A 27,846-nucleotide genomic window follows, 5' to 3' on the forward strand; every position below is an offset into this window, starting at 1 on the left:
TTAGAAAACTCAAGGGATTTTAATGATTGAATGAAGAAGGAGCTACTTCTTATTATATTTAAGTAGCAAACAATTATTTTGCTATCAAAACACAGGCTAAAGAATTTAAAGAAGCCACAAACATTAGTAAGCCCAACATACAGAACTTTGAGTAAGAAGGCGTTTTACACACGAGTTTATCAACACAAAACTGTTTAATATTTATTAAATGACACAAAATACCTAGGTAACAGACTCACTCTCTGAAAGGACATGTATTTACATTATTTACCAACTTAAGAAAGACTCTCTGTACCCATATCAGACTTATGAAACATAAAAAAGGTTTTGCTGCTTTTGGCATCGAAGGATGCACTGGTGATACATGCCCTGTTTGCAAGTCTGCATAAACTCTAACATCCGATGCAGTGAAAAAGCACAACTTCATATGCTGGCAGCCGAGGGAAGAGGCTTCTGAAAAGTAACAGGGTTAGTTTTTCCCCCACTCCAGACATTCTCTGAAGAACTGTTATACAAAAAGTATATTACATTTTTGAATGCTGCTGTACTCTTACAATTTTAGTGTAACGTTTCAAAGAAAATATTCTTCCTACTATATGAAATCACTAAAAAAAAAGTGGTATTTGAACATTTCTTTAGATGCACTTTTTTTTTTTCTTTTAAAGAAAGCATTGGGGGAAATGATATGTCTAGGAAAAAAATAACAAAAAAAAGAGACCAAAATATGAAGAACAGCTAAAGCAACTTAACAATTTGCTAGGGTTTGTCTTGTTTTATTTACTATTTACTTTGGCACCTTTGTGTAAACTATAGAACAAAACAACGTTTACAACACATTTGCAATTACAGCATTTAAACAAAATGGTCACTTTTAAAACCAGCCAAGACAAAAAAATAGTCCATTTATGGGTATAAAGATTAAAAAACCTAAAATATATATTTCTAAGAATAAACTGCAATTTCTTATGAACAAGGTGCTATAAACTGCATGCAAGAGTCAAGATTAAAAATGTGTGGCCAAACAGACAAGCTGTGTTGTAGCCAGATGAGCTGTGGCCCAAGCCCACTTGAATTGTTTTCTTACAGAGATATATATGGCTCAATAGGCAGGCACATGATCCCAGCGAGAAGCTGCGGAGTTGTACGGCTGGACGATACATCTGGGCTGCAGCTTTGTCATTAACCAGGAATGAGCGAGACCTTTGCGGAAGAGATGAACAAGTTCTCGGGGAAAACCCGTGAGGATACAAGAAGGAGAAGCCTTCTCCCCTCCCCTCTCTCGGCCTGGCCAGGGTTCTCAAAGTCCAGTCTTTGGGTTGCTTTAACTAGATTTAGCTGCTTAGGGTCTGCCTCAGATGGTGGGAGTCTGATGAGCTTTGAGGACAGTTTCTCTCTAATATTTTCTGCATTTAAGTTAATGAAATGGATGGGCTAAAAATTAAATAAACCTTCAGACCTTTTTTGTTAGTTTGACTGAATGCAACACACTTGTCTAATGAGGGAGGATTTCACCAGAACAGGCATTTTAAACGTGTGGTGGTGTTGGATTTACATGCCACAACAGACTGAATGGGACCAGTTCAATACTGATATTAATCATCTCCTGTCTCCCTAAGAGGTAAGTTTTTTATGCTCCTTTTCCAAAACACCTTTGTAAAAGGAACCTTTTATTGGCTAAAGATACGAAACACATACAAGAAAAAGGACCATTGAATGAAAAATACAAAAGGTTTTTTTAGGGAGGCATCCCTTCCTCCCCAATGGATCTCTATCTGAACTAATACTTAAAGATTTGCAGGAGCAGTCTTCAAGTTTCTTACCAGATAACTCTACTGTTAGTATTTTTCTTACAAAGGCAAGGGTGGTCCTGGATGTCTACCAGTGGTTATGCTGCAGTAGTGTCAAAGGATAAGGTAGATTTTCCGCACATCACAAAGAGCTGTATGTCAGTTAGCAGTGGGTAACAACACATCATTTAGTAGGAGAAAAAAACCTCAAAACATCTGCTTAATTTGTTAGATGAAGACTGCATATAAAAGAGCTTTAGAGAAAACACAGCTGGAGAAAATATGGAATTAAACAGTAGACCAAGAAAGCAGTAAGGATGGGATGAGTCAGATAAAAAACTACACACAGGTACACACACTCTGCCTGTCTCGCACATGCACACCCCTGAATGTGGGATCACAGTGATCAAAGTTATAGATCATAGAGAGCTCAGTTACTGCCATTACATAAAAGTAACATCTTGCTTTCAAGCAATATCTGGTGTTCCTCAGGACTATCAACGCCTGAAAGAGGACGAGGTTTTTCATTGTACTCTGCAACACAGCTGATCGTAGGTCTAGAGCCTGGCTGGGTAAGGAAGAACTGTTACCTGGAGGAGTTACCTTTTCTGCTGACACTTTTTTCCCATATATTCCTGGCACATGCTGCTATAGCAATAAAATAAACAAAAAAAAACGCATTTTGTTGAAACAAAGCTCTACGTTCAAGTGACTTATTCTCTCATGTCTTATAAAGATGCAAAGAATGCTCTCTGGTCATCTAAGAAAATATATTTTAGATGCCTTGTAGCAATACTTAACTTTCTATATGAGAGGTAGGCTTCTGGGTTCTAGGAGGCCTGCCACATCTAGGGCTGAGTTCTTAAAGCTTTAAGTTAAAGCAATCCAAAGCAGGGCAGCCGTGCAAGAGCTGCCCTGTCTAAACCTTGAGGTTAGTTCAAGTTTAGAATGTTGCAAAGCAAAGTAAGTATTAAAATCCATTTGTAATTTTTGTTCTTACAGCTTTACCACATGAACAGCGTGGCTTTTAATAGATATCTGTAAATAGATTCTCTTTCCTAGAGTATTGCTGCCAAGAGGTGAAGGCCTCCTACCCATGACTAGTAAAAACTGTCACTTTTTCCATTATGGCTGTTTTATGCTTAAAATTCCCAAAGGTGAACACTAAGTCTTATAGGCAAGCCATATAAATCTAATCTGAACTTGTTTTGTTGTAGCAGTTACATAAGAATGGTGTTTGTATATATAGTATATATGCCCACTCTGGAAACTTTATATAGCGTTTCATATTGGTACCATTTTGTCTTTTCCATTAGATCAGCAATAAGCACAGCTTGGCTTATTCCCCATTTTCCCCTCCCTCAAGGGATACATCCAAGTGTGGGCATCAACCAAACCAATGGTATGTTACTAACTGAAATTCATTCTGTACAGTAAATTAGAAGTTTGCATGCAGTTTAAGCATTTTAAAGGCTATTTTTAAATATTAATTAACCTTCTATTTCCATTTAAAGGTGTGAAAGACATCTGTCATATATCAAGGGACCCCTCTTCAGACCCGGAGACAAATGGAATCACAAAGACCATGTACTTTCTTTCAGCTTTCTGCACATCTTACTAAATAACATGCAAAGAGTTCAACAGCATTCTTCTTAAAATGTAAATAGTACTCTTTAAATGGGCATGTTAACCACTGAAAGAAGTCCACTCTACTATACTTTTCCATTACACTGCTTTCATTCAATCATCGGTAGTATAAAAAGTCAATTAACAGGATCAACAGGCTAGTTTATCCACTGGCAACTGTGTATGACACCAAGTGTGCAGTAAAACAAAGGCCAACATATGTTTACGCAATATAGTTGTACTGATTTGGGTTTTCTTTATCTCTTTCCATGTAGTCCCTGTCAATTAAGGATTCTATTCTCTTCTTAAGGTCAGCAGGCTGTAAAATAAAGCAGATGTCAGCATTATTACTTTGCAATCAATGTTTTTCATGCGTTCTTTCTACTTAAACCAAATATCCATCCTGCTTAAGGTGGCTGAGAAAACAGAAATCACAGTGTAACAAAAGAAATCCCTTGAAGCATCAGAGCTTCTAAAGTCTGCAATGTATAATTGATGGAAGAGAAAGTTACAAAATTAGCTTGCCACCGGCAGCTAAGCATAGACTTCTTAGAGCGAGGAAAGATATTTGCTGCTCTTTAAACCAAACTCTGTTTAAAGAGCCACAATTCATATATTATGCACCAGTACTTCTATTTCTGACTTTTACCTGGTAAAAGATGGTACAAGTTTCATTTTATCTTGATGTGAGTGAGTTTTGCAACAGCTTGGGTGCCCTATGGTTTTGTTGGGTGAAGGACTTTATAAAAATGCCTCATAAAGAGCGAGGAAAAGCATTTAAATCATCTTATAACCCTGCAAAGCACAACTGCAGTTTATGCAATACTTACAGGCCTGCAGGAACTTAACATGGTAACAAAACACAATGAGATGGCAGCACCTTTTATTTTACATTTCCATGGATAGAAAACACTGTGTATTTGAACTCAAAACAAATGCATCATTGTCTATTTGAAAAGCCATTTCCATTTGTACACAATAAACAAGCTACTCTTTCTGTATTGCAACTGTGGGCTTCTTTAGCTTGGAGACATTCACCAATATTTAATTTTCATTCCATATATATATATATATGTGTGTGTGTGTGCGTGTGTGTGCGCATGTATATTAATCAATATAATCTGTCTGGAAAAACCACTGTACATTTACTGGCTACTAATTTATTTAAAAGTATCAACCAAATTAAGAATCAAAACCAGTTCTACATTACATATCTGAATCATTTCCCCCCATCCCCAAGAACGCATTGCCAGAACACTTAAATGCAAGAAGAACAGCACACAAGGAGAGCCAGCTTCACAGCTAACACCCTCTGGTTCTGAAAGCCTTTGGTAAGAGGTTTTATTAACTTACTAAAAGCCTGAGATAATATTCAGATAAATTAATGCAACTGGCACTTTAAAATTCCTGAAAGTGAGTATTTGTCCCTCCTAAGAGTAAAAAGACGCATGTTTTAGACAGAAGCACCATTTAACTAGTACAGGCCGGGGAACATAAGAAGTAATAAGGTTTTAGAAGAAGAAAAATCAGTACTATACCTTTACTGGGAATTTAAGCTGGTTGTAGACCTCTGACACAAGCAGGTTATGACTCAGTGTCTTGCGCATCTTCATGATTCGTACAATTGCAGCATCGATCTGGTATTGCCGGTCCTGGAATACTCTCTCTGTAGTACTTGCCTGTTCCTCTACCTGAAGGATCCATTTAGAAAAGTTTTACAGAGAACACTAGAACTGGCAAAACAATTCTTTATATCTCTAAGAAAATTCTCAGTTTAAGACAGCAAAATGCCTCTTCTGAAATATTTGACATAAATCCTTTACAAATACGAGGACCATTTGTCTATTAAAAAAAACCCACTTGCACAAGGAATTAAAATCTTTGCACAGATTTTAGATTTTACATGGAACTGTTGTCAGGGGAAATTCACTGTGAACTTGAGTTTCTGTGCTCACAAGCCATTCAATAAAGCTCCAGGGAATGATCAAGGCTGAAAAGAACATTCACTAATAGGAGCTCCTCTTAAAACAACCTTATTTAGAGGAGTCTAGCATCACTGGTGTCTAGGTTAGTATGGAAGCACACATTTAAATTAGCATTATTGGGTATGTGCTACCATCCAAATGATATGTGTAACCTGACAAAGATATCAGTATGTATGTTACCACTGAGAGGAAAAAAAAACTTGTACATGGGCAGGCAACGAGATACTTCACCCAAAGATCTAAATCCCAGAAGATTAAAAAGAACATACTGTTTCTTTCATCTGAATTTGGTTGATCTTTATCCTGAAGAGCTTATGTCTGAAATCATCATTACATGTGAATTTATCACCGTCTTCCACATCTTTGCCTTTGGGGCTCTTAGTCAGTACTCTGGCTTTGCCGCAAGCCAGAGATTGAAGGGTCCTTCTCAGCTCTCCGTCCTCTACAGCAGAAACAAGTTGTTTAGTTGTTTTTTTTCAGTAAGAACACTTGGGAGTATTCAGCTGTTTTCAATACCAACCTATCCCAGTGGCTTGCTTTATCTCTTCTAAGCTGAACTCCTCTCCTTCATTAAACATGAGCAGCACCAGTGTCTGGAACAAGGAGACCTGAAGTTCTTTTTTGCCCTGTAACAAGGGAAATTAACAGACATCACTTGGCTTTTTTTTTTTGCGGGGGGGGGGAAGTGTTGTGAGGGGCAGCAAGGAACAAGTCACTCTTGTATATCAATTATTTTACTTAAAGGGTATGATTGTTATTCATTTGGGAATATGAATGAAAGTTACTGGTCACCTTGTGTTTACTATGAAATGCAGAATAAACCAGAGGTCGCAAGGCTAGACTATTATATCCAGTGACAAAACTCACCCAAGATATGCATCGACTTACTCAAGACAAACCTCAAGGTACTGAGTGCTTAAAATTACAAACTGAAAGACCTTTAAGTCAAAGTGTAACACAAACATTAGTCTAAGAAACACAGTATTAGGAATTGTAAGATGTTTGAAATAACCAAGTTTGATAATAGGTACTTGTTTTTACCATTGACATTTTTCTGAACAATAGAACTGGTCAGCATTCCTATTCCAAGAGACATTTTCTTGAAATATATTTGTGCCCATGAAGAAATGCTGAAGGCGAGTAACTGAAAGCCCTTTCAAAACAGTTGTGCTCTTGTACAATCCACAACTTCTCTATTTCAGTAAAGAAAAGCTACCGGTAAAGATGCTGAATGCTGTCAGATGAAGTAAGGTCATCTATGGAACACAGTCCTTTTTTCTCCTCTGTATTAAGATTAGCACCATTTTTAATATGGAACTAAACCCACTGGATATTTTCCCCAAGCAGTAACCAGCAACTTTTTTTTTTTTTCCCCACCGATACAGAAATCAGATACATCTTCTTAGACCTTAATATACCTATTTCAGAAACTACCAGCTCTGGAAAGAGGTCAAAAGTTAAAAGCAATTGCAAAAACAGTGTTAAGTTTTCCATCACAGCACAAAAAAAGCTTCCCGATAACATCCTTAAGGTACAACCCACACCTGGGATTGGCAAAGCAACAGGAATAAGAGAAACAATACACTCACCTCTTTAAATTCTGCTTTTAGTACACAGTGGCCTAGTGTTGACTGCCACTGAAGCTTCCTACCACTGTGTTTTCCTAAATAAAAGGTCTTGAAAATCTCCTGCAGTTTTACCATCTAAAAAAAGAACAAATCCAAAACAATAAACCACAACTTCTACTTTAAAAGCATCCTTCCATCCTCCACAATCAAATAAACTTTAAATAAAGGCTTAGAAAGATGAAGGAAATTGCAAGAAAAGAAAACAAACTTCATTTAAAAAAGACACTTCTGCATTTCTTCTTAGAGATCATACGCATATTTAAAACCAAGTAGCAGCTGCTATCAGGACACACTGCTGAGAGGCTGATACTTGGTATAATATGTCTATATTCATTACCTCTGGGGGCAAGTGGACCTCCATAGGCACGTAGGTTGGCCAATAACCCATAGTCAGAATATTCACTGTTAGTTCAATGTTGCCAGGTACATTCTGGTTTTGCATATACTGTAGGAAGAAACAAAGTAAATGGAAATAATGCAACATTTATTAAACATATTCCAGGTAGAACTGAAAAGTTAGTTATAACAGGCGTTATGAGAGCACAGAAGACAAGTGACCTTATGATGTCTTCACTATAGAAACTGCGAGTAACATATAAGAAAATTAGGATAAGAAAAATAATTTTGCTCAAGTTCTAAAGGCACTTTCATACAGGAAGAAAACAGCAAAAAAGTGTTTTAGCAGGTTGATGTGAACAGGTACCTAATTATGTGCGGAAGAAAGAATGTTAAAATCGGCTCGTAAACAAAACATTACCGAACCACCAGAACTAATGGGCAAAAACATACAGGGCATTCCATCAGAATACATTGGTGTTAAAATGTTTTATAACTGCCATTAAAATATTTTACAATTCTTCTTTTATTACTTCAAGTATTTTTTTTTTTAAGCAGAATCTTGCTTCAGGCTTTTTGCTTTGTTGTTCAGGAAAACCATACACAAGTTCAGTAAAATTTTCAAAAGCACAGACAGCACAGAATTAAGAAATAGGTCCTGACTGATTTTCAGGACTGTTTTCCCAGTTGGGTTTTTGTCCACTCCTTTTGAAAGCAATCACCTACAAAGTCCTTTTCTCTGTAGTGAAAGAACCTTACAGACAGTTGGAGTAACTCAAAAGGAGTTTAACTCAATTACAACAGAAACATTCCCAACTGAAGACATCCTGCACCCTCTTGCTAGGCTTTCTGAGAATAATTATTCAAAAAGCAAGTAAACGAAGGAGCCATGGCAGGCTCTCCTGCAGTACCTGTTTAAACTGTATCATTATGTCTTTTGAAAGCTCCATATCTTTAAACATTCCTTCAAGTTTGCTGGTGAAAGCAGCTCCACATTCTAGAAAAGAGAGAAATTAAATCTTAAAAATTAATCCTCTTTATTTTCAATACCATAGTTATTCTAAACATCAGAATGTACTTTGAAGCAAGATGACCTATTTCAGCATAAGTTCTTACATAAAGATCTGGATTCTAATTAAGATCCAGAATACGGTTATAAACAAGAATGGGGAAAATGCTTTCATTCGTCAGCTGTTTTACAACCCAACTGTTTTTCCAGGTGGACAAGACTGTTCATCCCAGGACTCCACTGGCAACATGTCACTCAGGTGACAATTCTAATCCCCATCAGGTGCCTGCTAAACTGTTTCTTGGTGGTAGAACACGATCAGGTTCTAAAAATCTTACTCTTACCGCCCAAAGACTCCATCCTACAGAACAGTGAAGACCAGACTAGAAGACTGCGAGCTGGCAGCCTCATGTTTCAGAGCATATACAGAGCGAACAACAAGCAGAAAACATCCCCAGGTTCTCTGAGCACATCATTGATTTGTTCAGGAGGGAATCTCAACTCTGTCCCACAGGCCAAGGTACACCATACACTTTAAGCTCCTGTTTTTTGGCTATTGCTGCTAAAATTACAAAACTAAAAGCAAATCAGCCTCCTCAAAAATGTACCAGTCATTCAAGACTTGGTTTTTGTATTTCCCCGTTGCACGAGGACAAACAGCACTTCTGGGAAGGCATGTTAAAACTACTGTTTTTAAAAGAAAGCAAGCAGATAGATATTTACCATGTTTGAGTTTGGAAAGCATAGATTTTTCAGCATCTACTGATGCACTCTTCCCAACTAATAGTCTCTTTGCTAGATCTTTTTTATAAAAGGCCTCAAAGACATCTTTTCCTGTAAGAGATGAGATTTGACAGTGATCACAAATAGTTTGTTTTAAACAAGCGTTACTGACAAGAGACCAAATCAAAAGCTCAGTAAAGCTGGCAAGGGCCTTCACATTAAGATTTCCACAGATTTTGAGTCAGGTCTTGCTATCAGCCTTTGAACACGTAAATTAGTTAAACAGCACTACACCAGCAAACTGCATCTATCAGAGAATGAACACTTAAAATGCAGACTGCAAAAATTATTTCCAAGTACCTTTATGTTACTGATGAAATAGCTGTATCCCCACAAAAACCCCCAATACTTACCATATATGAATCTAAATATGATCATAATTTTATCCAGCATTTTTTCAAGTTCTTCATCTGTAGCTTCTTTGTTGCCTGCACGAAGCTTTGAATCTACATATTTAGCTAAAAGAGTGTTGAGGAATAAAAAGTTTAGTGTATGCCTAGTATCACACGGAAACTTTAAAAAAAATAAAATCTAATATTGTGAAATCTTTTGGAAATGTAAAGGTCCTGAAACAACTTCCAAATCAGTTTCATCACAGCTAGTTTGATTCATTTTCATAAAGGCTATAAAGTTAAAAAAACATTATAGCCTAATCTATTTTTTTCATATCACAGAATCCCAGAATGTCAGGGGTTGGAAGGGACCTGGAAAGCTCATCCGGTGCAATCCCCCCATGGAGCAGGAACACCCAGATGAGGTTACACAGGAAGATGTCCAGGCGGGTTGGAATGTCTGCACAGAAGGAGACTCCACAACCCACCTGGGCAGCCTGGGCCAGGCTCTGCCACCCTCACCGGGAAGAAGTTTCTTCTCATACTTAAGTGGAACCTCCTGTGTTCCAGTTTGCACCCATTGCCCCTTGTCCTATCATTGGTTGTCACCGAGAAGAGCCTGGCTCCATCCTCCTGACACTCACCCTTTACATATTTATAACCATTAATAAGGTCACCCCTCAGTCTCTTCTTCTCCAAGCTAAAGAGCCCCAGGTTCCTCAGCCTTTCCTCAAAAGGGAGATGCTCCACTCCCTTAATCATCATATATGCAATTACTGCATCTTTATTAGCATACATAATGTTATAAAATATTTTTGTGTGTGTTAAAAATTATGGTCCATATTATGATCTCAAAGTAAGAAGTCACTATTGCTGTAGATTGACATGGCTATGATAGAAGCAAAAAGAGCAGAAGACATATACATAAACCAGTTATTTAAGTGTACTGACTATACTGCTGAACTTCTCTAGCAGATTACTGTTTTAATTTCAAATGGTTTGGTAAGCACATTACAGTTAGTGAGTTGATTTAAAAAGTGGAGGGCAGAAAGCATTACTGCACATGCCTAACAGCACAATTGCAAAGCAGGTATTTATTATTTAATGTGTGGGGAAATGATTAAGGTATTCAAAAGTGCAGAGTCAGGCTTGTAATACACAAATCCGTAACAACGTTCTTGGCAAACTCCAGAGGCTCTGTCCCTATAACATGAGGGGTTCAGTGCATCCTCATCTCTCTTCACTTTATATTAAAACACAGGAATCTATGTAGAGCCCTTGGTAGCTCTGTGTATGTGTTGGTGGCACAATTATATATTCTTGCACCTGGACACCAGTCAGTTGCTGGAATGCCTAAATTCTCATGTTCTTCACTTCTTTATAGCCTGGCCAGTGAACTGATAAATAGAGCTTGTTCTTAGCATTTAATGCTATCCTACCAAATAAATCACTTGCACAATAAGGCACTGTAGATGCCCAGTTTGACAATGCACCGTGCATAATGTCTTTTAACACACAATCCCATCATATCCCATCTCTAAGCTGCAGCAGCAACTCTCTTGCCCCCCACCCAAATTCTCACATGGGAAGAAACTGAAGGAAAATACCTATGAGTTCAGCTGGCTTATTTGGTCGTTTGTTAATGAATGTTTCAAAGGCTTCTTTCATGGCATTTACAAACTTCTCATTCTTGAGAAAGCAAACATCAATAATATGGTCAACTTTGTCTTTAAAATCAAGTAGTTCTTGGACCATGGTTTTGTCTTTTTCTGGATTAATGACTATGGTGCTACCAAATGCCTGCAAAATAAAACATGTCTTTCAATCAGCCTGAATAACAAGTATAAATGACAAGAGTCCTAAGAGCCTAAGTTATCTTTGTAATGTCTTGTTTCTGGTATTCATATTAGTTCCACTAACACATTAGAAGTAACAGCATTATGAAGTATTTACTATATAATTATTCCTAGACCTTGTATGTTGATTCAACACCAATCCATAAATAAGTGAACAGATTCAGAACTTTTGTCTGAAGAAATAAATTTAAGCAGGATAAAATTAACACACCCTTTTAAAACATCTACATGCTCAGGTTTTAAACAGGTAAAACTTTCACTAAACTCGACTTTATTTAACAATAGTCCTATGCCATCACAAAGCCTTCCTTCACAACATCCATTGGAGAAATACAGTTGTCCCCTACAACTAACTATAAACAAGAAAAAAACCCTTCAAATTTATTTGAGTTTGATAATTCAACTGAATGTTCAATATTTTCTTTGACAGGGCTAGAACAGTTATGGTACTTTTCCTAATACAGTTTCAAAAGCTGCCTATTAAATGTACGCTTATAAACAAGGAGTCTTTAAGTCTTAGGAAAATGCAATAGTTTATAGAGATGGCTCAAATATCTGTGTATAAACCCCATCAATACAATAGTGGTATCTGTTCCAGAGCTCTAAGAATAATACCTTTATGTACTCAATCCAGTGTTGCAATAGAACCTGTACTCCGCCTCTCACACGACTGAACAACTGATACAGAAGAGACAGATCTTGAATTCGGTTTTCATCAAGAAGGTGGTTTAAACCTGCAAATGAGAGAATTTCAATAGAAATTAAGAGCAGAGCATTACAAAGAAAGTTCAGCATACTATTATACTAAAGGATTTGTTCAAAGCTGGTATTTTTTATCAAGCAATTGGGGTTTGTTTTTTTTTCTTTTGGGGTTGTGGGTTTTTTTTAAGCTACCTAATATAACAAGAAAACACAAAATGTCTACTTGAACTGGCTCAAACCTTAAAAGCTTTGTTATTGCACTGGATATCTTAGGCTACATGTACTTTACATAACATACTTATCACAACACCTTTGCTTACTTCTACTTTACCATTCCCTGAAGATTTGAAAAGTTTATGCTCTACTGATCTATAGGGAACATTCCTTGGCAAGACAGAGCTCTGAGTCTCAATTCCAGCTGTAAAATAAATTTTACAGATGTTTGAAGGCAAGCAGTTTCAAGAAATATCTTCACCTTTCCCTTTTTAACTTTTTGGCAGAGAAGGCCTGATGCTCCACAGCAAAGCTCTAAGACAGCAGATGGGTAAATACTGCAAACTGGATACTCCTCTCAACGAAGAGCCTGTTACAGATGTGCAGGAAGATGCTCACATACCTGTTTCATCCACAATCTGGCTAGTAAGGACTTGATAATTTTCTTTTACTATTCAACTCTTGCTGCACCCGTATCTATTTCCAGACCACCCCTCAGAGCGACAGAGGGCCACTTCACTCCTCAGAGACTATTGCAGAACTGAGGCAACGTACTTCATTACTCAAACTGCACTACATGTTTAAAACAAGCTGCTGTTTGTGAGCAGCAAATAAGCGACGTTTCCCCTTTTCTGGCACAGCCATTATTCAAAGGCTACTCCTTTGCCTCTGAGTCTTTAAAAAGCTATTTAACACACTGAACTCAAGAGTCCTTTATTCTAGTTTTCCTTTTGCTTTGCTGTGTATCTCTAAACAATATTGCACCTGCTGACTCCTGATAAGGAGAACTGTACTTGCCCTATTGCAAAATGAATAATGCTATTTCATGAACTGAGTAGCAAAAGACGTTAGATGCAGCTTGTGTCCTCCCCCAGCACCTGAACCTGTCCCTTTTTCAGCACAGGAATTGAAAGCCCCAAAGCAGTAATTAGAAACATTTCTATAAAGAAGAAAGATTACCTTTCTGAAGAATGGCTGTTAAATGTTCACCTAGAAGTTGCTTTTCTACAGTAGCAATTAGTGGCTTCCTATAGAAAAAATGTTTAGAATTACTTTTCCTTTTTTCCATTATTGACAGTTTGACACCCTTTTTTTGAGATGTTAACTAGACTTGTCATTGGGAGTGCCCTTATTATCTGTGGCCAAGGACCCAAAATAATTACATATTTATTTTTATTCCTCCCCAGTAAGCGACCTTTTTTCCTGTTTGCTGACTGAGGATTTAATTCACACAATAAGTCTGTTTAATTCACACAATAAGCCTGGACATTAATTCCATCAGCAAAGTAACTGGTCAAAAGTTTGTCAAAGAATATACCTTTTCCTGTTTGGTGGGAGGAGATTGATGTCTTGGGAGACAAACCAAGGAGAAGAAAAACCACACCTCACAAATCAGGAGGTATTAAAACACAATGGGGAGTTGGCCACTAATCATGGTGTGGAAGAAGGAAGCCACTAAACAAGCTAAACGTTTTTAACAGCTGAAGGAGGAAGGAAATAAAAATGTATGACGGTAGCAATAAAACTTCCTCTCAGAGACATTCTCCGTACCTGCTCTTCAAAAAGTTGCTACTACTTGCTTGAAGAGTTTCGTTATATTAGTGACCTACATTTTCTATCAGACACAACAGCTGTGGCTTTATGTTAGGAGAATATTTCTCCTGCCCTACCAGTCATGACCTCCACTTGACTGTATTTGAGGAAATCCTGCCTCTAAGTAGAAAATACTGAAGAGTGACATTAGTCAATAATTCCCCAGACTCCATAAAGAATATGCAAATATTTTAACGAAAATATTCAGAGCCTTTAGCTTGAGAATCCTCTATCCCAGGTCCTATCTTTTTCAAGCAGGATGACAGCTCATTAATTGCATTTCAGCAAGAAACGGATGTTCGGACTGGGGGTGACAACCTGTTTTTATCCAACCAAAGCCCCAACAAAGTTTATGTCAAAATACCTAGTGGCTTAGAAGAAAAGGGTATTAGATGTGTGAGCCAAGATAGTGCTTCACTGTAAACAAGGAATTGTGGGAAGTGAAGCAGCATTTGATGGTTAATAACTGAAATAAATTGTAGCTATTAGATGGCCCTCAACAGAAAAAGGGCCAAACAGCTAACAATGCCAAGCAAAGAGATTGCACTTACTGTGTGCTCTGATCTAAATAAGTGATTATCCTGTCTGCTTCTTCTTCCAAGCGTTTGTTGACATGGTGAAGATATTCTGGTACCTGGAAATGTCAGAGCAGTTTTGCACATTTAAAAAAAAAAATCAAGAGAAGAAAAAAGAAAAAGAAAGTACTGGTCTGCCAGCAGTAGCTCCGGTTTTAAGCAGAAATCATCAGCACTTTGACTGAAGGCAACTACATGCAAGTTTCCCTTTTCAGAGTGCGAGAAAACATAAACGTCACATTATTGCCCTGTACACTGGCCAAGGCAACAGAACAGCTCCTCTTCCTAACAAATATTGTTAAACATTCAAAATACCTCTCGTTCCTGCATAAGCCTCTGTCCCTCTGCTGCATACAGGCGGTTAGTCTCTTCCAAGAATCTATGTTCGAAAGAGTCTTGATAGATCTAGAGAAACAACACGACAGCAATGCATGGTAAAGCTTACTGAGCACTAAATAAGAATCTGAGCTGTTCATTGGTTTAAAGGTGAAACACGTTCACTCACCTGCAGGTCAGAAAGCATGCTCAGAAGGCTTCGCAGTAAACTCCTATCGATAGCCTCACCATTTCTTTCCCTCTCAATCAGCAGAAGAATGCCATCAATGGTTTTGTTCTGAACCTTCTGATCACTGATTATATGAGTTCTGAACAATTCTAGCCCCATATCCCTAAAACCAAAATAAAGACTGTTCAATAAATTGCATAAGAATCAATCTCAAATGTTCTCTAATAATAAAAATTGACCTAGATCAAACAGAGAAGCCAATAAATCTAGCATTCTCCATATTCCTTGTTCCTCTGCCTCCAAATCACTCAAGATGAACAAACACTTAAACACTAAAATAAACCATGACAAAGCATCAACAGTAAGCTACAGATTTTAAAGACCAAAGCACATATTTTTCCTAAATATCCACCTAACTTTTGCAGCATCTTTATTTTTCACTTGGTTGGCAGGATGATGGAAACTGAATGAGCAGCAGCCTTCCCGAGAAAAGGATAATGTCATCCCAGGTCCCAATTCCATGGTTAAGCTGTTGGACAATGCTACTTCTTTTGTCCATCACTTTCTAATCTCCGATTCTTAGGCAGAGTTTAGAAGAACTCAGTAATGCAAAAGACAAGGATCTCTGCTTCAAGCATCCCACTTAAAACCTTCCATGAATTTGAAACTGTGGGTCTGGACGCTTTTGGGAAAAGCCAGGCCTTCCATCCACTCCTTCAATCTCTGGCAAAGGCATTCACAGAGTGCCAAAGGCACTGTAGGCATTTGCTAATTATTCAAGTATTGGTGGGGGAATCCAAAAGAGAGTAAGTTGCTTTTATTTTAGGTAACTTTTTACTTCAAAAATCCTTATGGAACTTTGAATACTACACATGTGAAAGCCAATAACTGGGCAACCCAAATCCTCACACATCAACTGTTGAACAGGCCCTTTCCGTTAACTGCACAAACTGGAGGCTGGTGTCTACCTACCTGAAATTTGCTATCACAGCTATTCTAGAAGAATCCCGTAATTCACAGCAAATAAATTAATTCATGGCAAATAAATGAAAAGTGAATCTCCCTTTGCAACAAGCATGTATTAATTCTCCACCTAATTTACAGGTCACTATGAACTTTGTATAAAAAAACCACAACACAACAACAACAAACAACAGAAAACCAGCAAGATATATCGATAAATACGCCCCCCAATAATTTTTTTGTTGTGCCCTTACCAAATAGATGGCAGCATTGAATTCTGAAGTACGTAAGTTCGATCCAAGAACAAAAAGATACTTCTAATCATAATCTGTTATGAGAAGGAATAAGAAAGCCGCAATCATTTTACTCTTGAAATGGAAGAGCAACACAATTATGCTCCAAAAAAAACCCACACCACCCCTTGGCAGGTTTCAGGCATCGCTTTCTTAGACAGTGATGATTTGTTTAAAATATTCTGCCAATCTCAGCCAGGTGATCAACGCGACATTTAGCATCTTTCTATATAAATGGATAGCTCCTTTTGTAATAGGAGTAAAAGGAGAAAGGTTTGCATAGGAACAACGGTTAGGAGTTGGGGGGGGGTGTGTGTGTCCAAGATCAGACCAATGTGTCAAGAAACATGCTACAGACAAATTATTTTCAAGGCTTGATTTATAACAGACTAGACACAGTTGTATTTCACGAAGAAGCCTTATATATATTTAAGGCAACATTTCAGAAGCACAGTATGTTCGCAAAGGAACAAAGTTAAGCAAAATACAGGCTGACTAGGCAACTGGTTTTATTTAAAAAGATAAAAAACTTACCATTTGTCTGCAGTGATCCTGCCAACATTTGTCTATTTTCTTTAGAAAAAGCACACTATCCAATGAATCCATGAAGAAATCATTAAGAAAATTATGATAAATAGGTAGTGTTAGCAATGAAATAAACCAACATCTTCTAAGACACTTCACACAGAGCACAAACTCACCTACTCCCCAAAAGAACCAGTTAACTTCTTGCAACATATTTGATTTTAAGGAGGGTCCTTGTGTTAATAATGAGAAAACAAAATTATTTGAACAACTAAAATTAACCGATCTAAATACTTGTGTTTTGTCTAATCCCCTACTCCTGGGGAGTGGAGGAAACACACATATCCCCACACCTCAAAAACCAGTACAATACATGTAAGACCCCACCACTACACTAATAGTAAAATTTCAGCTCATGTTAAGAGATAATCTTAAGACATACATTTTGTCCTTGAAATTTAACTTTTATTTAGCCCTCTGCACACTTCTGATAATAGTTAATATCCACTTAACAGGATATCAATCTGATGCAACTCAAAACTTTTGAAAATAAACCATTGTGATCCTCAGAACCACTAACACTGTATGCTGCCAGACCACTAGCACTTCTCACAGAATCCCAGAATGTCAGAGGTTGGAAGGGACCTGGAAAGCTCATCCAGTGCAATCCCCCCGTGGAGCAGGAACACCCAGATGAGGTTACACAGGAAGGTGTCCAGGCGGGTTGGAATGTCTGCACAGAAGGAGACTCCACAACCTCCCTGGGCAGCCTGGGCCAGGCTCTGGCACCCTCACTGGGAACAAGTTTCTTCTCATACTAAAGTGGAACCTCCTGTGTTCCAGTTTGCACCCATTAGCCCTTGTCCTATCACTGGCTGTCACCGAGAAGAGCCTGGCTCCATCCTCCTGACACTCACCCTTTGTATATCTGTAAACATTAATGAGGTCACCCCTCAGTCTCCTCTCCTCCACGCTAAAGAGCCCCAGCTCCCTCAGCCTTTCCTCATAAGAGAGATGCTCGAACTACTTGTTGCAAGACTTCTCTGTTTACCTGAGCATGGCAAGTACAGCATATAAAAAAGCCTGCTGATACAGCCAATACAGTCTTTTGGAGCCTTGCTCTAAGTCTAATCTGAGGTTTTGTATGATATCAAAGTGTTTCATAAACACCAATGAAAGTTTCTCACAAACTTTTCAAATGGTTACAGACACAAAGGAACTAGCTGTGGTTTCTGAGGTCCCACAAAAAAATGAAAACAAACCAAATTACGCAAAACCTAGAAATTCCCATTAGCATGGAGTAGCGTCATGAACTAGTCAAAGAAATCCATCACCACATACTGTCACGTAAAAATGCTTTGGCTTGTCAACAGCTAAAAAAAGGATATTCTCTGAATTGGTGAATTTGTGCTTTAATGTGGTCTTCACAGATCTGTCTCAATTGTTTGTACAAGTTTGCAGAAATCTTGTAGGAGCAGAGATTTTCAACAGCCTGAAGTAAAGAGAAACAGATACTAAGAAAGCTGTTTATACTCTTATATGTGGTTTTACAAGGAAAGGCGGAAAAGAAAAACCAATACCAAACCAAAATGACCATGGAATTCTTCTGATTCTCACTCAAAAATCTACCAGCTTTTAATTGTAACACAGTTAACAGCTGCACACAGAACACCAGAGAGAGATGTGGCGCTGGATATAGCACCACACTGGTAATGAGAGACAAAGGCGGGCCATGCCCTGAGCAGCTCCCAGGTTCTTCATTTCAGTCGGAGCACTGTCACCTCGTAAGGAGCTGCAAGACTTGCATCTCTAAGAAAACCGTGTCAGTCTGTGTGCCAGCAGCTTGCTGGGTTTCATTCTTCAAAGCAGACGCTTCAGGTCTTAATTTTATTAACTGCTCTGCAAGTCACATTGATGAATAGTAAAGCACTGCTAGTGTTTATTTCTTTTGCAGTCCTTTCCTCAATTAAGCTTCCCTCATCCCCAAAAGTACTTACATATAGATATTTATATATATATATTGCCATACATCAACCCCCTGCCTGAGTTAGTTATAATCCTGAACAATTTTTAGTAGTATGAATACATCCCCGATGTGTACAGTGACAAATCTCAGATTTCTAGATCATAACCAAATATTAGAAGAGTTGTCACTGTGCTTCACAGTGAAAAGTGAAAAAGTAGTATAATGGGGACATGCCCTGGAGACTGAGCAAGGAAACAAGCATTCTTAAGCGTAACTTAAGACTTTTTCAAAATTTATACTACTTGCCCAGATTTGGAAAGCAACTGAGCAACTTTGTGAACTGGTGAAAGCCACAGTATGTGACTATTCTGTAAAACATCTGTAGAAGCTAGAGAGGAGAGGTATATATGATTTTTAACTAATGTCTGTCAAGTTTGTTTATTTTTTAATGGAAAATAATTCCATTGCCAGCACAAACAACTCATACGAAAAAATGGACGGGAAGAGCAATCTGTTCCTCAGCAACCACGCAGGGACAGCACAGTTCAGAAGGACATAGAGCAGATCTAACCCGTGACACCGAGTCCCCCCCCGGGTATTTCCCAATAGTCCAAGCAGAAGCCCCCAGCAAACAGTGAGCAGCCACTATTAAAACCAGAGCAACAATCAAAACAGCGAAACAAGGAGTTTCTCAGTTTATCCCAGCATATCAACAGCAAACAACTCTCTAGAGCAAGTACACTACAGCAAATACTGGCTGTAGGACAAACAGAAGTTAAACCACACAAATAAAAACCTCCACAAAAAACAAACCCCAAACCAAAAACATCCCACACAACAATAAAACAAAAGAAAACCAAACCTGCGTAATCTTACTGTCAGAAGCAAATGGGTATAGCAAGAGAGTAAGTGTGCCAATAAAGACTAACCCAGGTCTGAACAATGATTATTAGGAAAGGCAGAATTATCACTGAAGTGCACACGTCTTACTGTTTTGAAACAGCAACAAATTCAACACTCAGCCTTAACACTTAAGGAACCCCAAACAAGTACAACGATGTGATAGGAGAACATAAGCTACAGTTCCCCATTCAGAGCGAGTTATAGATGCTGCTCAGCTCCATTCCGCTCTTGTACCCCCAGGGTCCAGCTCTAACTGAAACAGCAGCAAAGCAGGAAATAACCACGGCTTTGGTTCCAGCAGAAAAGGAATGGAAAACACTGAACTTGAAAAGCCTGATTAGATCTTCAGCAACTGCAATAAATAGCTTTTTTTCTTTTCTCCCACTTAGTTTGGAAAAGCCAATGGAGAGCTGGGAAGATGAATGTTTCAGACAGAACTTGCTGTTACCTGCAGAACCACAGCTGGTCTCACATCTACCCACCAGCCCTGGACACCAGCGGCCACCTCCTGCTACTTCTGGTCACTTCATCCACCTCAACTACATACATTTTTGTAACAGCTGTCTATCAAAACAACTACTATTGAACCATGCTGCTCCACAGCCTTAAAAGTATGAGCCTCTGCACTGCAGATGGACAAATGCATACCACTAACCTAGTGAAATAACATTTATTAAAACACACTTGTACGTAGCGTCCATGTAAAGCTTTTGCATTTGTGTATCAGAAATTACAAAGTGTTAAACACGTCTGCTAGTATTTAGTGTTTGAATATAAAGTGAAAAACTTCTGCTTCTCTGCTGATAATATCCTTAGAAATGTTTTAATTTTAAATTTTACTTGTGAATTTTGCTTGACTGGCTTCTTTTGAGAGATTAAACTTTTTAAGCACACAAATACAAAACCTTTTGCTAAGATTTGCTCCATGGAGCATAACATCACTACCGCAATATTAAGCTTTGCAAATTTAATTACTGGTATCACACGACAGTAATTGTAATGTATAAAAAGTTCCCGACAACTTAAGGGGCCCTAGTTCACAAAATTATCTTGTTCTGATCTAGTGGAATAAAGCTTTCTGATCAGGGAATTTGTTCCCTGAAGTGGTCTGAACATCCAAAGGCAAAGCATCATATTTCCTTTGCGTAACATATATATATTTTTTCCTTTTAAATTTCAGCCTCCACAGCTGGGTTGGTGTGCTGGGGAAAAGCAGGAAAAAGAACTGAACACAGCTCTGATGAGAGAAAGAAATCAGAACTTTCCAGAAGTACTTATATCTGAGATTGATTAAAAAAAAAAAAGTATCGATCTGGTACCAAAGATCAATTTTCTGGCACTAATCTAAGGAAAATTACTCTATTAAACAATCTTTCAATTCTGTAGCACTTCAGCTACTCAAAGAGGTGTTATCACTTCTCTTGTTGGGGAGGAATAAAGCAAGTCCAAAGCTAGTGTCCCCCAAAGAAATAAAGCCTCAAAATGTTTGCTCAGTGGGATTTTCCAATGCAGACAAGAGTTAAACCAAACTCAGTAAGTTAAAAAAGACACAAACAAATATCTTATTTTGAGGTGTGCAGAACTTTTATAGACTCTTTTGCAATTCCCCTCTGTGCTTGGATAATGGTGTCTGCCAAGGCATATTTGGCATCAGATCCATTTACCAAGCAGCTGTTCAGAAATGACATTAGTTTAGCTAGCATTTAAAAACACTAGTGATTTCTATTACTATTTTTAAATCAATACACTTATTTTTAGATTTATTTAAAAAAGGAGAAGTTTCATACTCGAGTGCACTCCATTTCATGGAGAAGTATGTAAGTTAAACCTGAGCTTTAAAAGAAAAAAAAGTGTATTTTTGTTCTTCTGAGCAAAAGTATCATTAAATTAAGCCTATGGTAAAAGCGAGCAGAAAAATAAGGGATAATTGTGAAGCAGAAGCAAGGCTTTCAACAGAACTCGGTACTTTTAAACAAATTTGGATATCCTTCAAGTATTTAATTATCTATTATGTGCTCTGTTGTTCGGTCTCAAGTAATTTACAATACCAGCCAATACAGTGGGTTGTGATTTATTAGTTTCAACCACTTTTGCAAATGTAATAATACTATCGTTATGTTAACAACACCATATATTGTCCTGACAAACTGTTAAAACCTCTCTATTTTTCAGTTAATTGAACGTTACCAAAGATTATAATGAGCTTAAAAGCGCACTGATCCGAGGAACTTGGAGGAATGGCAATTTATCCTTCCCAAAAGTCTGTCCCCAAACCTTGTTCAAACAGGACTTTTATCCCCAACTTTTTAACAGAAATCAGTCGTATTCAAATGCAACTTCTATTGATAAAGGGAGAGCAAGGGAAGAAGAGACACTAGAAACAGATGGAGAGGCTAAACACACACAGAGGAACGAGTCAAACAACTAAGCAGGTACTAAAGGCTTTCAAAGTTGAGTAAAAGGCTTAAGTGCTGCTTAAGACCGAGCAAAAGTGGCACCACTGCTCAGCTGCAAAAACCACAAGTACCACAGCGTTAGTGGGGAGAAGGTGAGGAGAGGGTGAAGTGTCCCCAACGCACTCAGCTCAAAAAGCAGAAGTGGAGCTTATGAAAAAAGTTAGGAAATGCAGTTCAAGTGTGATCACTTCCTCAAGCATTTAGGGCAAAACAATCAGAGCTGTTGCTGGGAATAAATCTTGATTCTCAGTTGTTAGAACAGACAGAATGCTGAGTGATTAGAACATTACAATCAAATCAAAATTATGCAATTTAAGAAGAAAAACGGTATTCTATTTACCTTTCAGAAGCCAAATAAAAATTTCAGTTTTCAAATGATTTATGGTACTTTATCAGATAGTCTCTTCAGGAAAACGGTATTTTAATAGAAGTCTTTTTCTTACCTAAACACCAACATTTTAAGATATCACATTTCTCCTTTAGCAGCTATATACAATAAACCTCAAAAGAGTGAAGGCAATACAGCTCCTTGCTTTATTTAATTCTTATTTAATTTCCTGGGAAGCCATACCTTGGATTATATTGTGGTAAGTAAAGAAATTTCCAAGTTCAATGTTAGGGCTTGTGAATTTTTACTAATGATTTCAAAATCTGAGGAACTATCATTGAAAAGTTTTTCTATGACAAAAGCAGGTATCAAGCAAAATGTCTTATTCTTCCCACTGTTTCAAAAGTGTCCTATCACATCACTTCTACTTAAAGCACTTACCTGATAGAGCTCCTCTAAATTGTACTTAATCGAAGTACTGTTCTGGATAGCTTCTACGGCTTCTTTCAGTTTTTGCCAGGTTTCATCTGTGTAGTTTTCAGGCAATTTGGGTTTATCTTTAAAAGAAATTATATAGAGAGAGTTTGAGAAAGTATTTTTAAAAAGCCAGAACATTTTACCTTTTACAGAAATGAAAAATGTAGCTTTGAGAGGGAAAAGGTATTGGTTGATGCTCTAGATTTTAATTTACACTTCCATGAAAAGAAAGCAATAGTGTAAAAGCAGTACTTTATTTCCATTTAAAATAGTAATGCATTTTAAAGATTCAGCATTGCTCTTCACATGCACATCGCAGCATCGGCAGCCCAAACAGTATCTGTGATTTATAAAAACCACAACTCTGTGCCTGAGCAGTTCAAGAAGGGACAAAAAGCTAAAACCCAGCAAGAACTATCTACATCTCCACAACACTCTTTTTCACTACTGGGACATCGCAGCTAAAAGAAAGTGAACATAAAAATTGAACACAATGAATTAAAAGATAGAGTTGTATATAGCTTTTTTTTTTTTTTTTAAATTTACTGTTCATTAATTCTACTCTGTATTAACAGCTGGAAAGAAACCCTCAAGAAGCGCACATACAAATACTGTAATTATAACACAGGCTTTGTGGTCACAGGGAAAACCTGCCTATTTTAAGGTAATCCATTTATGTCTCTCTTAGGTTTCACCTTAGAGTTAAGATCTCTTTTAATGGTCAAAGAGCTCAAGCTTTACAGATTTGTTTCCGTCTGCTGTTTTTTTCAGCCTCTTTTCTGCAGATGCCCCAGCGTCCTCAACAAGACTAAAGCATTTCCAACAGGCTAAGAGAGATTCCCCGAGTCACATCCTCAGAATACCCAGACTATTTTAAAATCCTGTGTGTTCCCACAGCTAGATATAATGACCGTTTGTGTTCTATTAAGCACGTTCCCAAACGGAGAAGGAAGGAGGAGAAGATTCAGGGAGGAAGTCACGTGCACACCCACACCACCAATAGGTGAAACTGGCCCAGAGTTTGTACTCTATGAAAATCGACAAATTGTAAAGCTTTGTGACTTATCTAGAAATAACAAACGGAGAGAAGTAATTTCTTTTGTCCTCCCAAGCATTTCCCTTCAGTACTGGCAATATCCCAACACCAGCTGTATCGTAAGAATCCAGAGACAACTAACTACAAGTGACACTTGCCTGTTTCCACTATCCACTAACGCATATGCTACTAAACAGTAAATACCAAGATTCTGGATTTTAGGAAGTTATTTAAGTTGTAAAGAATGTTATTGCTATCACACTAAGATAATAATCTTATTATTGTTTAGCATCTGAGAGTAAATAGAAAGGAAAGCTGGCAGATTCTTGAGACATTTAAGCATGTGATTCAAATACCAATGCCTAAGCAATGATGATCATAGCACCATGCAATCCATGTCAGTTAACAAACATTTTAAACATAAAAAGTTGACTTCCCTTAAAAGAGAAGGGTGTGCAAGCAACAAGAGAGTGGCATTTTTTTCTCACTATCATGCACCATAAGTATAAATTTTAAAATAATCGATTTAAATAATTAAGATGTGATGAGCAGAGAACATTTCTGAGAATTAGGAGGACCTTAGAGCAGAAAGTGATGCTGTGCACCTGAACTGCTGTAAAACATTACATGGCTAAAACAATCCTGATCTTTACCTTCTGTGATATCTCTACAGAACATTTGTATCAATTGTGTACTTAGAAATTAATTTTAATATCAGTAATATCTTTTACTCGCCCTCCCCAACACACAGGGAAAAAGAAAAACAACCAAAGAAATAAGCTATCAGACTATTTTAGAAGATAGCAATAGGCAGGAAATAAGAAAAGCCCACAATTTCCCCATCTTTATAGAGAAAAAAATGGCAAAATTTTAGCTAAGCTTTCTGCCTACACCTGTTTGTATTTTTGTTTACTAGACAATGAAGCAGCATTAGCATAGAAGTGTTTCATTTCTTTGCTTCAGTTGGTCTCTAGTAACAATACTCGAGAATTGCAAACATCTTTTGAGAGAATTTATAAAACAATGTAACCTTGTAAAGTGAGAGGATGTTAAGACAGAGAAAAGACATTAACAAGTTAAATAATAACAATTACAGCAAGGATATTGCAAGGAAAACACTCAGCAAAAATCTGAACTACCTACTTTAGAGGCAAGTGGGGAAACCAGAAAGGAAATCCACAATAATAGCCTGATAATCACCTTAGCGTTTCAACATTTAAAACTAAGCACAGCCAGATTAACCTATAAACAGGCAACACTGATAGCGGCAAGATATATAGATTCAGGCCCAATTTAAAAAAATGTGTAAAGACTCATCATAAACGGGGCTAAAATATATGTTATGCCCTGAATTAGGATTTCTAGAAGAGATTATCAAATGTTCAAGGTTTGAAGAAAGGCGATTTACACACTTACGTAGTAAAACCTTTTGTCTAACACACAAGTTAAGGCCTTCTCAACAGAGTGAAAGAAGTCTGAAAAATAATCCCAAGCAGTGAAGTGTTGCTCAGGATGTGTACATGACTGGGCAAGAATGCATTATAAAACATTATTCCCCCTTTACATAAGTATGGAAACATTCACCACAGAAAAGCATTTCCTGTAAAACCTGGAGCTATTTGAAAACCAACCGGTTTTCACATTGAAAACAAAACACGAAGCTGAGCTCCCCATAGGTTGCGACAAATTATGGCCTGTTACCTTTAAAGTTCTTGATCACTAATTTCTTAGCAGAGCCAGGTTTACTGTTGGCGAAACTGGAAACAGTAGAGGAGGCAGCTTTGGTCAGGCCATTTGCATGGTGCCCCACAGCCACTGACGAAATTAAAAGGCTTTTATTTTTGAGCTGTTGTTGGTGCTGCTGTTGAGAAGAGGCGGCAGGAGAAGAGGAGGAAGACGACTCTTCAGCCATCTTCACATCGAGTCCAATAAAATCCACCGAGTCCTCAAAGCGCAGCTTCTTCTGGAGGTGATGGTTAGAGGAGGCAACCCCTGAGGAGGAGCACGAGGAGGTGGTGATGACAGAGGAAGAGGACGAGGAGGTGTTTTTGGAAGGAGAAGAGGCGCAGGAAGAAATGGAATCAAATTCTTCTCGTTCAGAATTGCTGTTGCTGCTGTTATTTAACTTTCTCTTCTTGCAGGAGGAGCTGCTGCTGGTATTACCATCAGTGGCAGGTCTGACCTCCTGGGCTGCAGCTGGGGGGTTGGGGGAAGAGAAACCTGTGGGAAACATGAACACACAGAAGTGAACAGGCTGAGGTGCATCAAATCCTTGGGGTGTGACAAAGAGAGAGAGAGTTTGAGAGCCAGTCTCTGGTTGGCGTCTCTCGGGGGGTTGTCTTTCAACTCCTCTCTCTCATCAGTGGAGTCCTTCCGTATTCCCCCTCCTTCGCGTTCTTCTTTCTCGGAGGAATCACTTTATCGCCTCTCTTTCCCTTTCCTTTATTACTTTGTTTCTTCTCGTAGTTTGTTTCTGCTTTCCTGCTTTTTTTACTCCTTCCTCGGCACAGCGTCTCGCCACCCACGACTTTGCGTCAATTCTTCTCTCCAGCACCGGTATTTCCCCGCGGCTGCCCGCTCCCCCAGCTCGGCCTTCCGCTCCGCTCCCCTCCTGCTCCAGCCGCCTCGTCTCCGCCGAGCAGCTGCGGGAGGGCTGAGCGGCTCCCTCACGCCTCGGCTCGGGCCCCTCGCCCCACCGGTATCCCTGTCCCTCTCCCGGCCCGCACTCCCCCCGCGGCCCGCGCTCCTGGGGCTCCCGCCTCCCCCCTCTGTGCCGCCCGCTTGCGCTTCCTGAGGGGGGACGGCCCGGCCCGGGGCTTGTTATTGTCAATACACGGCGGAGAGGGAGCCTAAAGATGGCGGCACATCCGGTCGCCGTGCATGCTGGGGCGCGGCCGCCCGGAAGCGCGACTGGGCAGCCCGGGGAGGCAGCGGCCCCACCTCCGGTCCGGCGGCCCCGCTCCCGCCGGCGGCCCCCGCTCCTACCCGCCGCCCCCTGACCTACCGGAAGTGATCATCTCGCCAGCGGCTCGTAACGGCCGCGCTCGTTACCCCCCGCCTCGCGCGCCGGCGCAGCGCGCGTCCTGCGGGAAGGGGCGTGGCCGCCGCCTTCCGCGTGGCGGGAGCGCGGAGGGGCGGGGCTGCCGGGATTGTCCCTCGTCGCACCCCGTACCCGGGTCCCGGCGCGGCCCCGGGGGCGGGTCCCGCAGGGGCCTCCGGCTGAGGTACCGGGGTGGAACCGGGTTGGGTGACAGCCCGGGCTCGGCGCCTGCGGGTGAGCTGAGGGCCTCGGCCTGCCTGCTGCTGGTGGAAATAACTTTTCTTACGCTTATAAATAATCGTTCAGTGCCAACTTTTTAATGTGATTCTAATAGATGTGGACTCGCATTGGGCTAAAGCCTCGGGCTGTGTGGGGTTTGTGTTGTTTTGTTTTTCAAAAACACCAACCGTGGATCATTCGTGTCCCTTTCTGCTGCTGGTGTGGCTGTTACCAAAGGAAACATGGACTCCCCAAGAGCACCGTTTAATTCAGTCGCTGTTGAGAAACAGCTGCAGAAAAAGCAACAAAGCAAGCGATGAGGTTTTGTTCCAGCAGAAACTCTCCAAGGGCTTCATCCGAGCGCTTCCACCCGCCGTGCTGCCCGCAGAGCTCCCGGGAGGCTGCCGGCAGTGCTGTGCTTGGTGGAACAAAGAGACGCTGACTTGTCCTGGCAGAAACTGTGGCTTGGAGACATACAAATGTAATTTTTCGGAGGTTTTTCCATAGCGTGTTTTCTGTCTGAGTAGCTGGCAGACAGCTCCTGAGGCCTGAAACGTTGTGCTAGTGACGTGTAAAAAAGTACGTTCTCCAGATTAAAAGAAAAACAAAAGCTTCAGTCTGTATTTTGACTGGCTTTAGAACAAGTTGTATAGTTCCCAAGCACTAATAAGTTACATTTTAAGTCAGATGTAATAGAAATAAACAGGTTT

The 27,846-nt window shown here is 39.2% G+C and overlaps 1 protein-coding gene across 1 annotated transcript; it reads right to left on the reverse strand.

The window, feature by feature from the left end:
- CUL4B (cullin 4B) lies at window positions 1-27,835 on the reverse strand. Its single transcript, XM_082061941.1, has 21 exons — window positions 26,882-27,835; window positions 25,579-26,097; window positions 22,806-22,921; window positions 18,100-18,203; window positions 16,721-16,790; window positions 16,148-16,221; window positions 14,931-15,093; window positions 14,741-14,830; window positions 14,402-14,484; window positions 13,218-13,285; window positions 11,958-12,076; window positions 11,094-11,286; window positions 9,508-9,612; window positions 9,095-9,205; window positions 8,274-8,359; window positions 7,364-7,471; window positions 6,988-7,101; window positions 5,919-6,024; window positions 5,668-5,840; window positions 4,952-5,104; window positions 1-3,732 (listed from the first exon to the last, which is right to left on the reverse strand). The coding sequence occupies exons 1-21, from the start codon at window positions 26,892-26,894 to the stop codon at window positions 3,637-3,639; spliced, it is 2,664 nt and encodes an 887-aa protein (XP_081918067.1). The 5' UTR covers window positions 26,895-27,835; the 3' UTR covers window positions 1-3,636.
- Between the last annotated feature and the right edge of the window lie 11 nt (window positions 27,836-27,846).

The sequence above is a fragment of the Streptopelia decaocto genome (assembly GCF_964273445.1).
Source record: "Streptopelia decaocto genome assembly, chromosome: 10".
NCBI lineage: Eukaryota > Metazoa > Chordata > Aves > Columbiformes > Columbidae > Streptopelia > Streptopelia decaocto.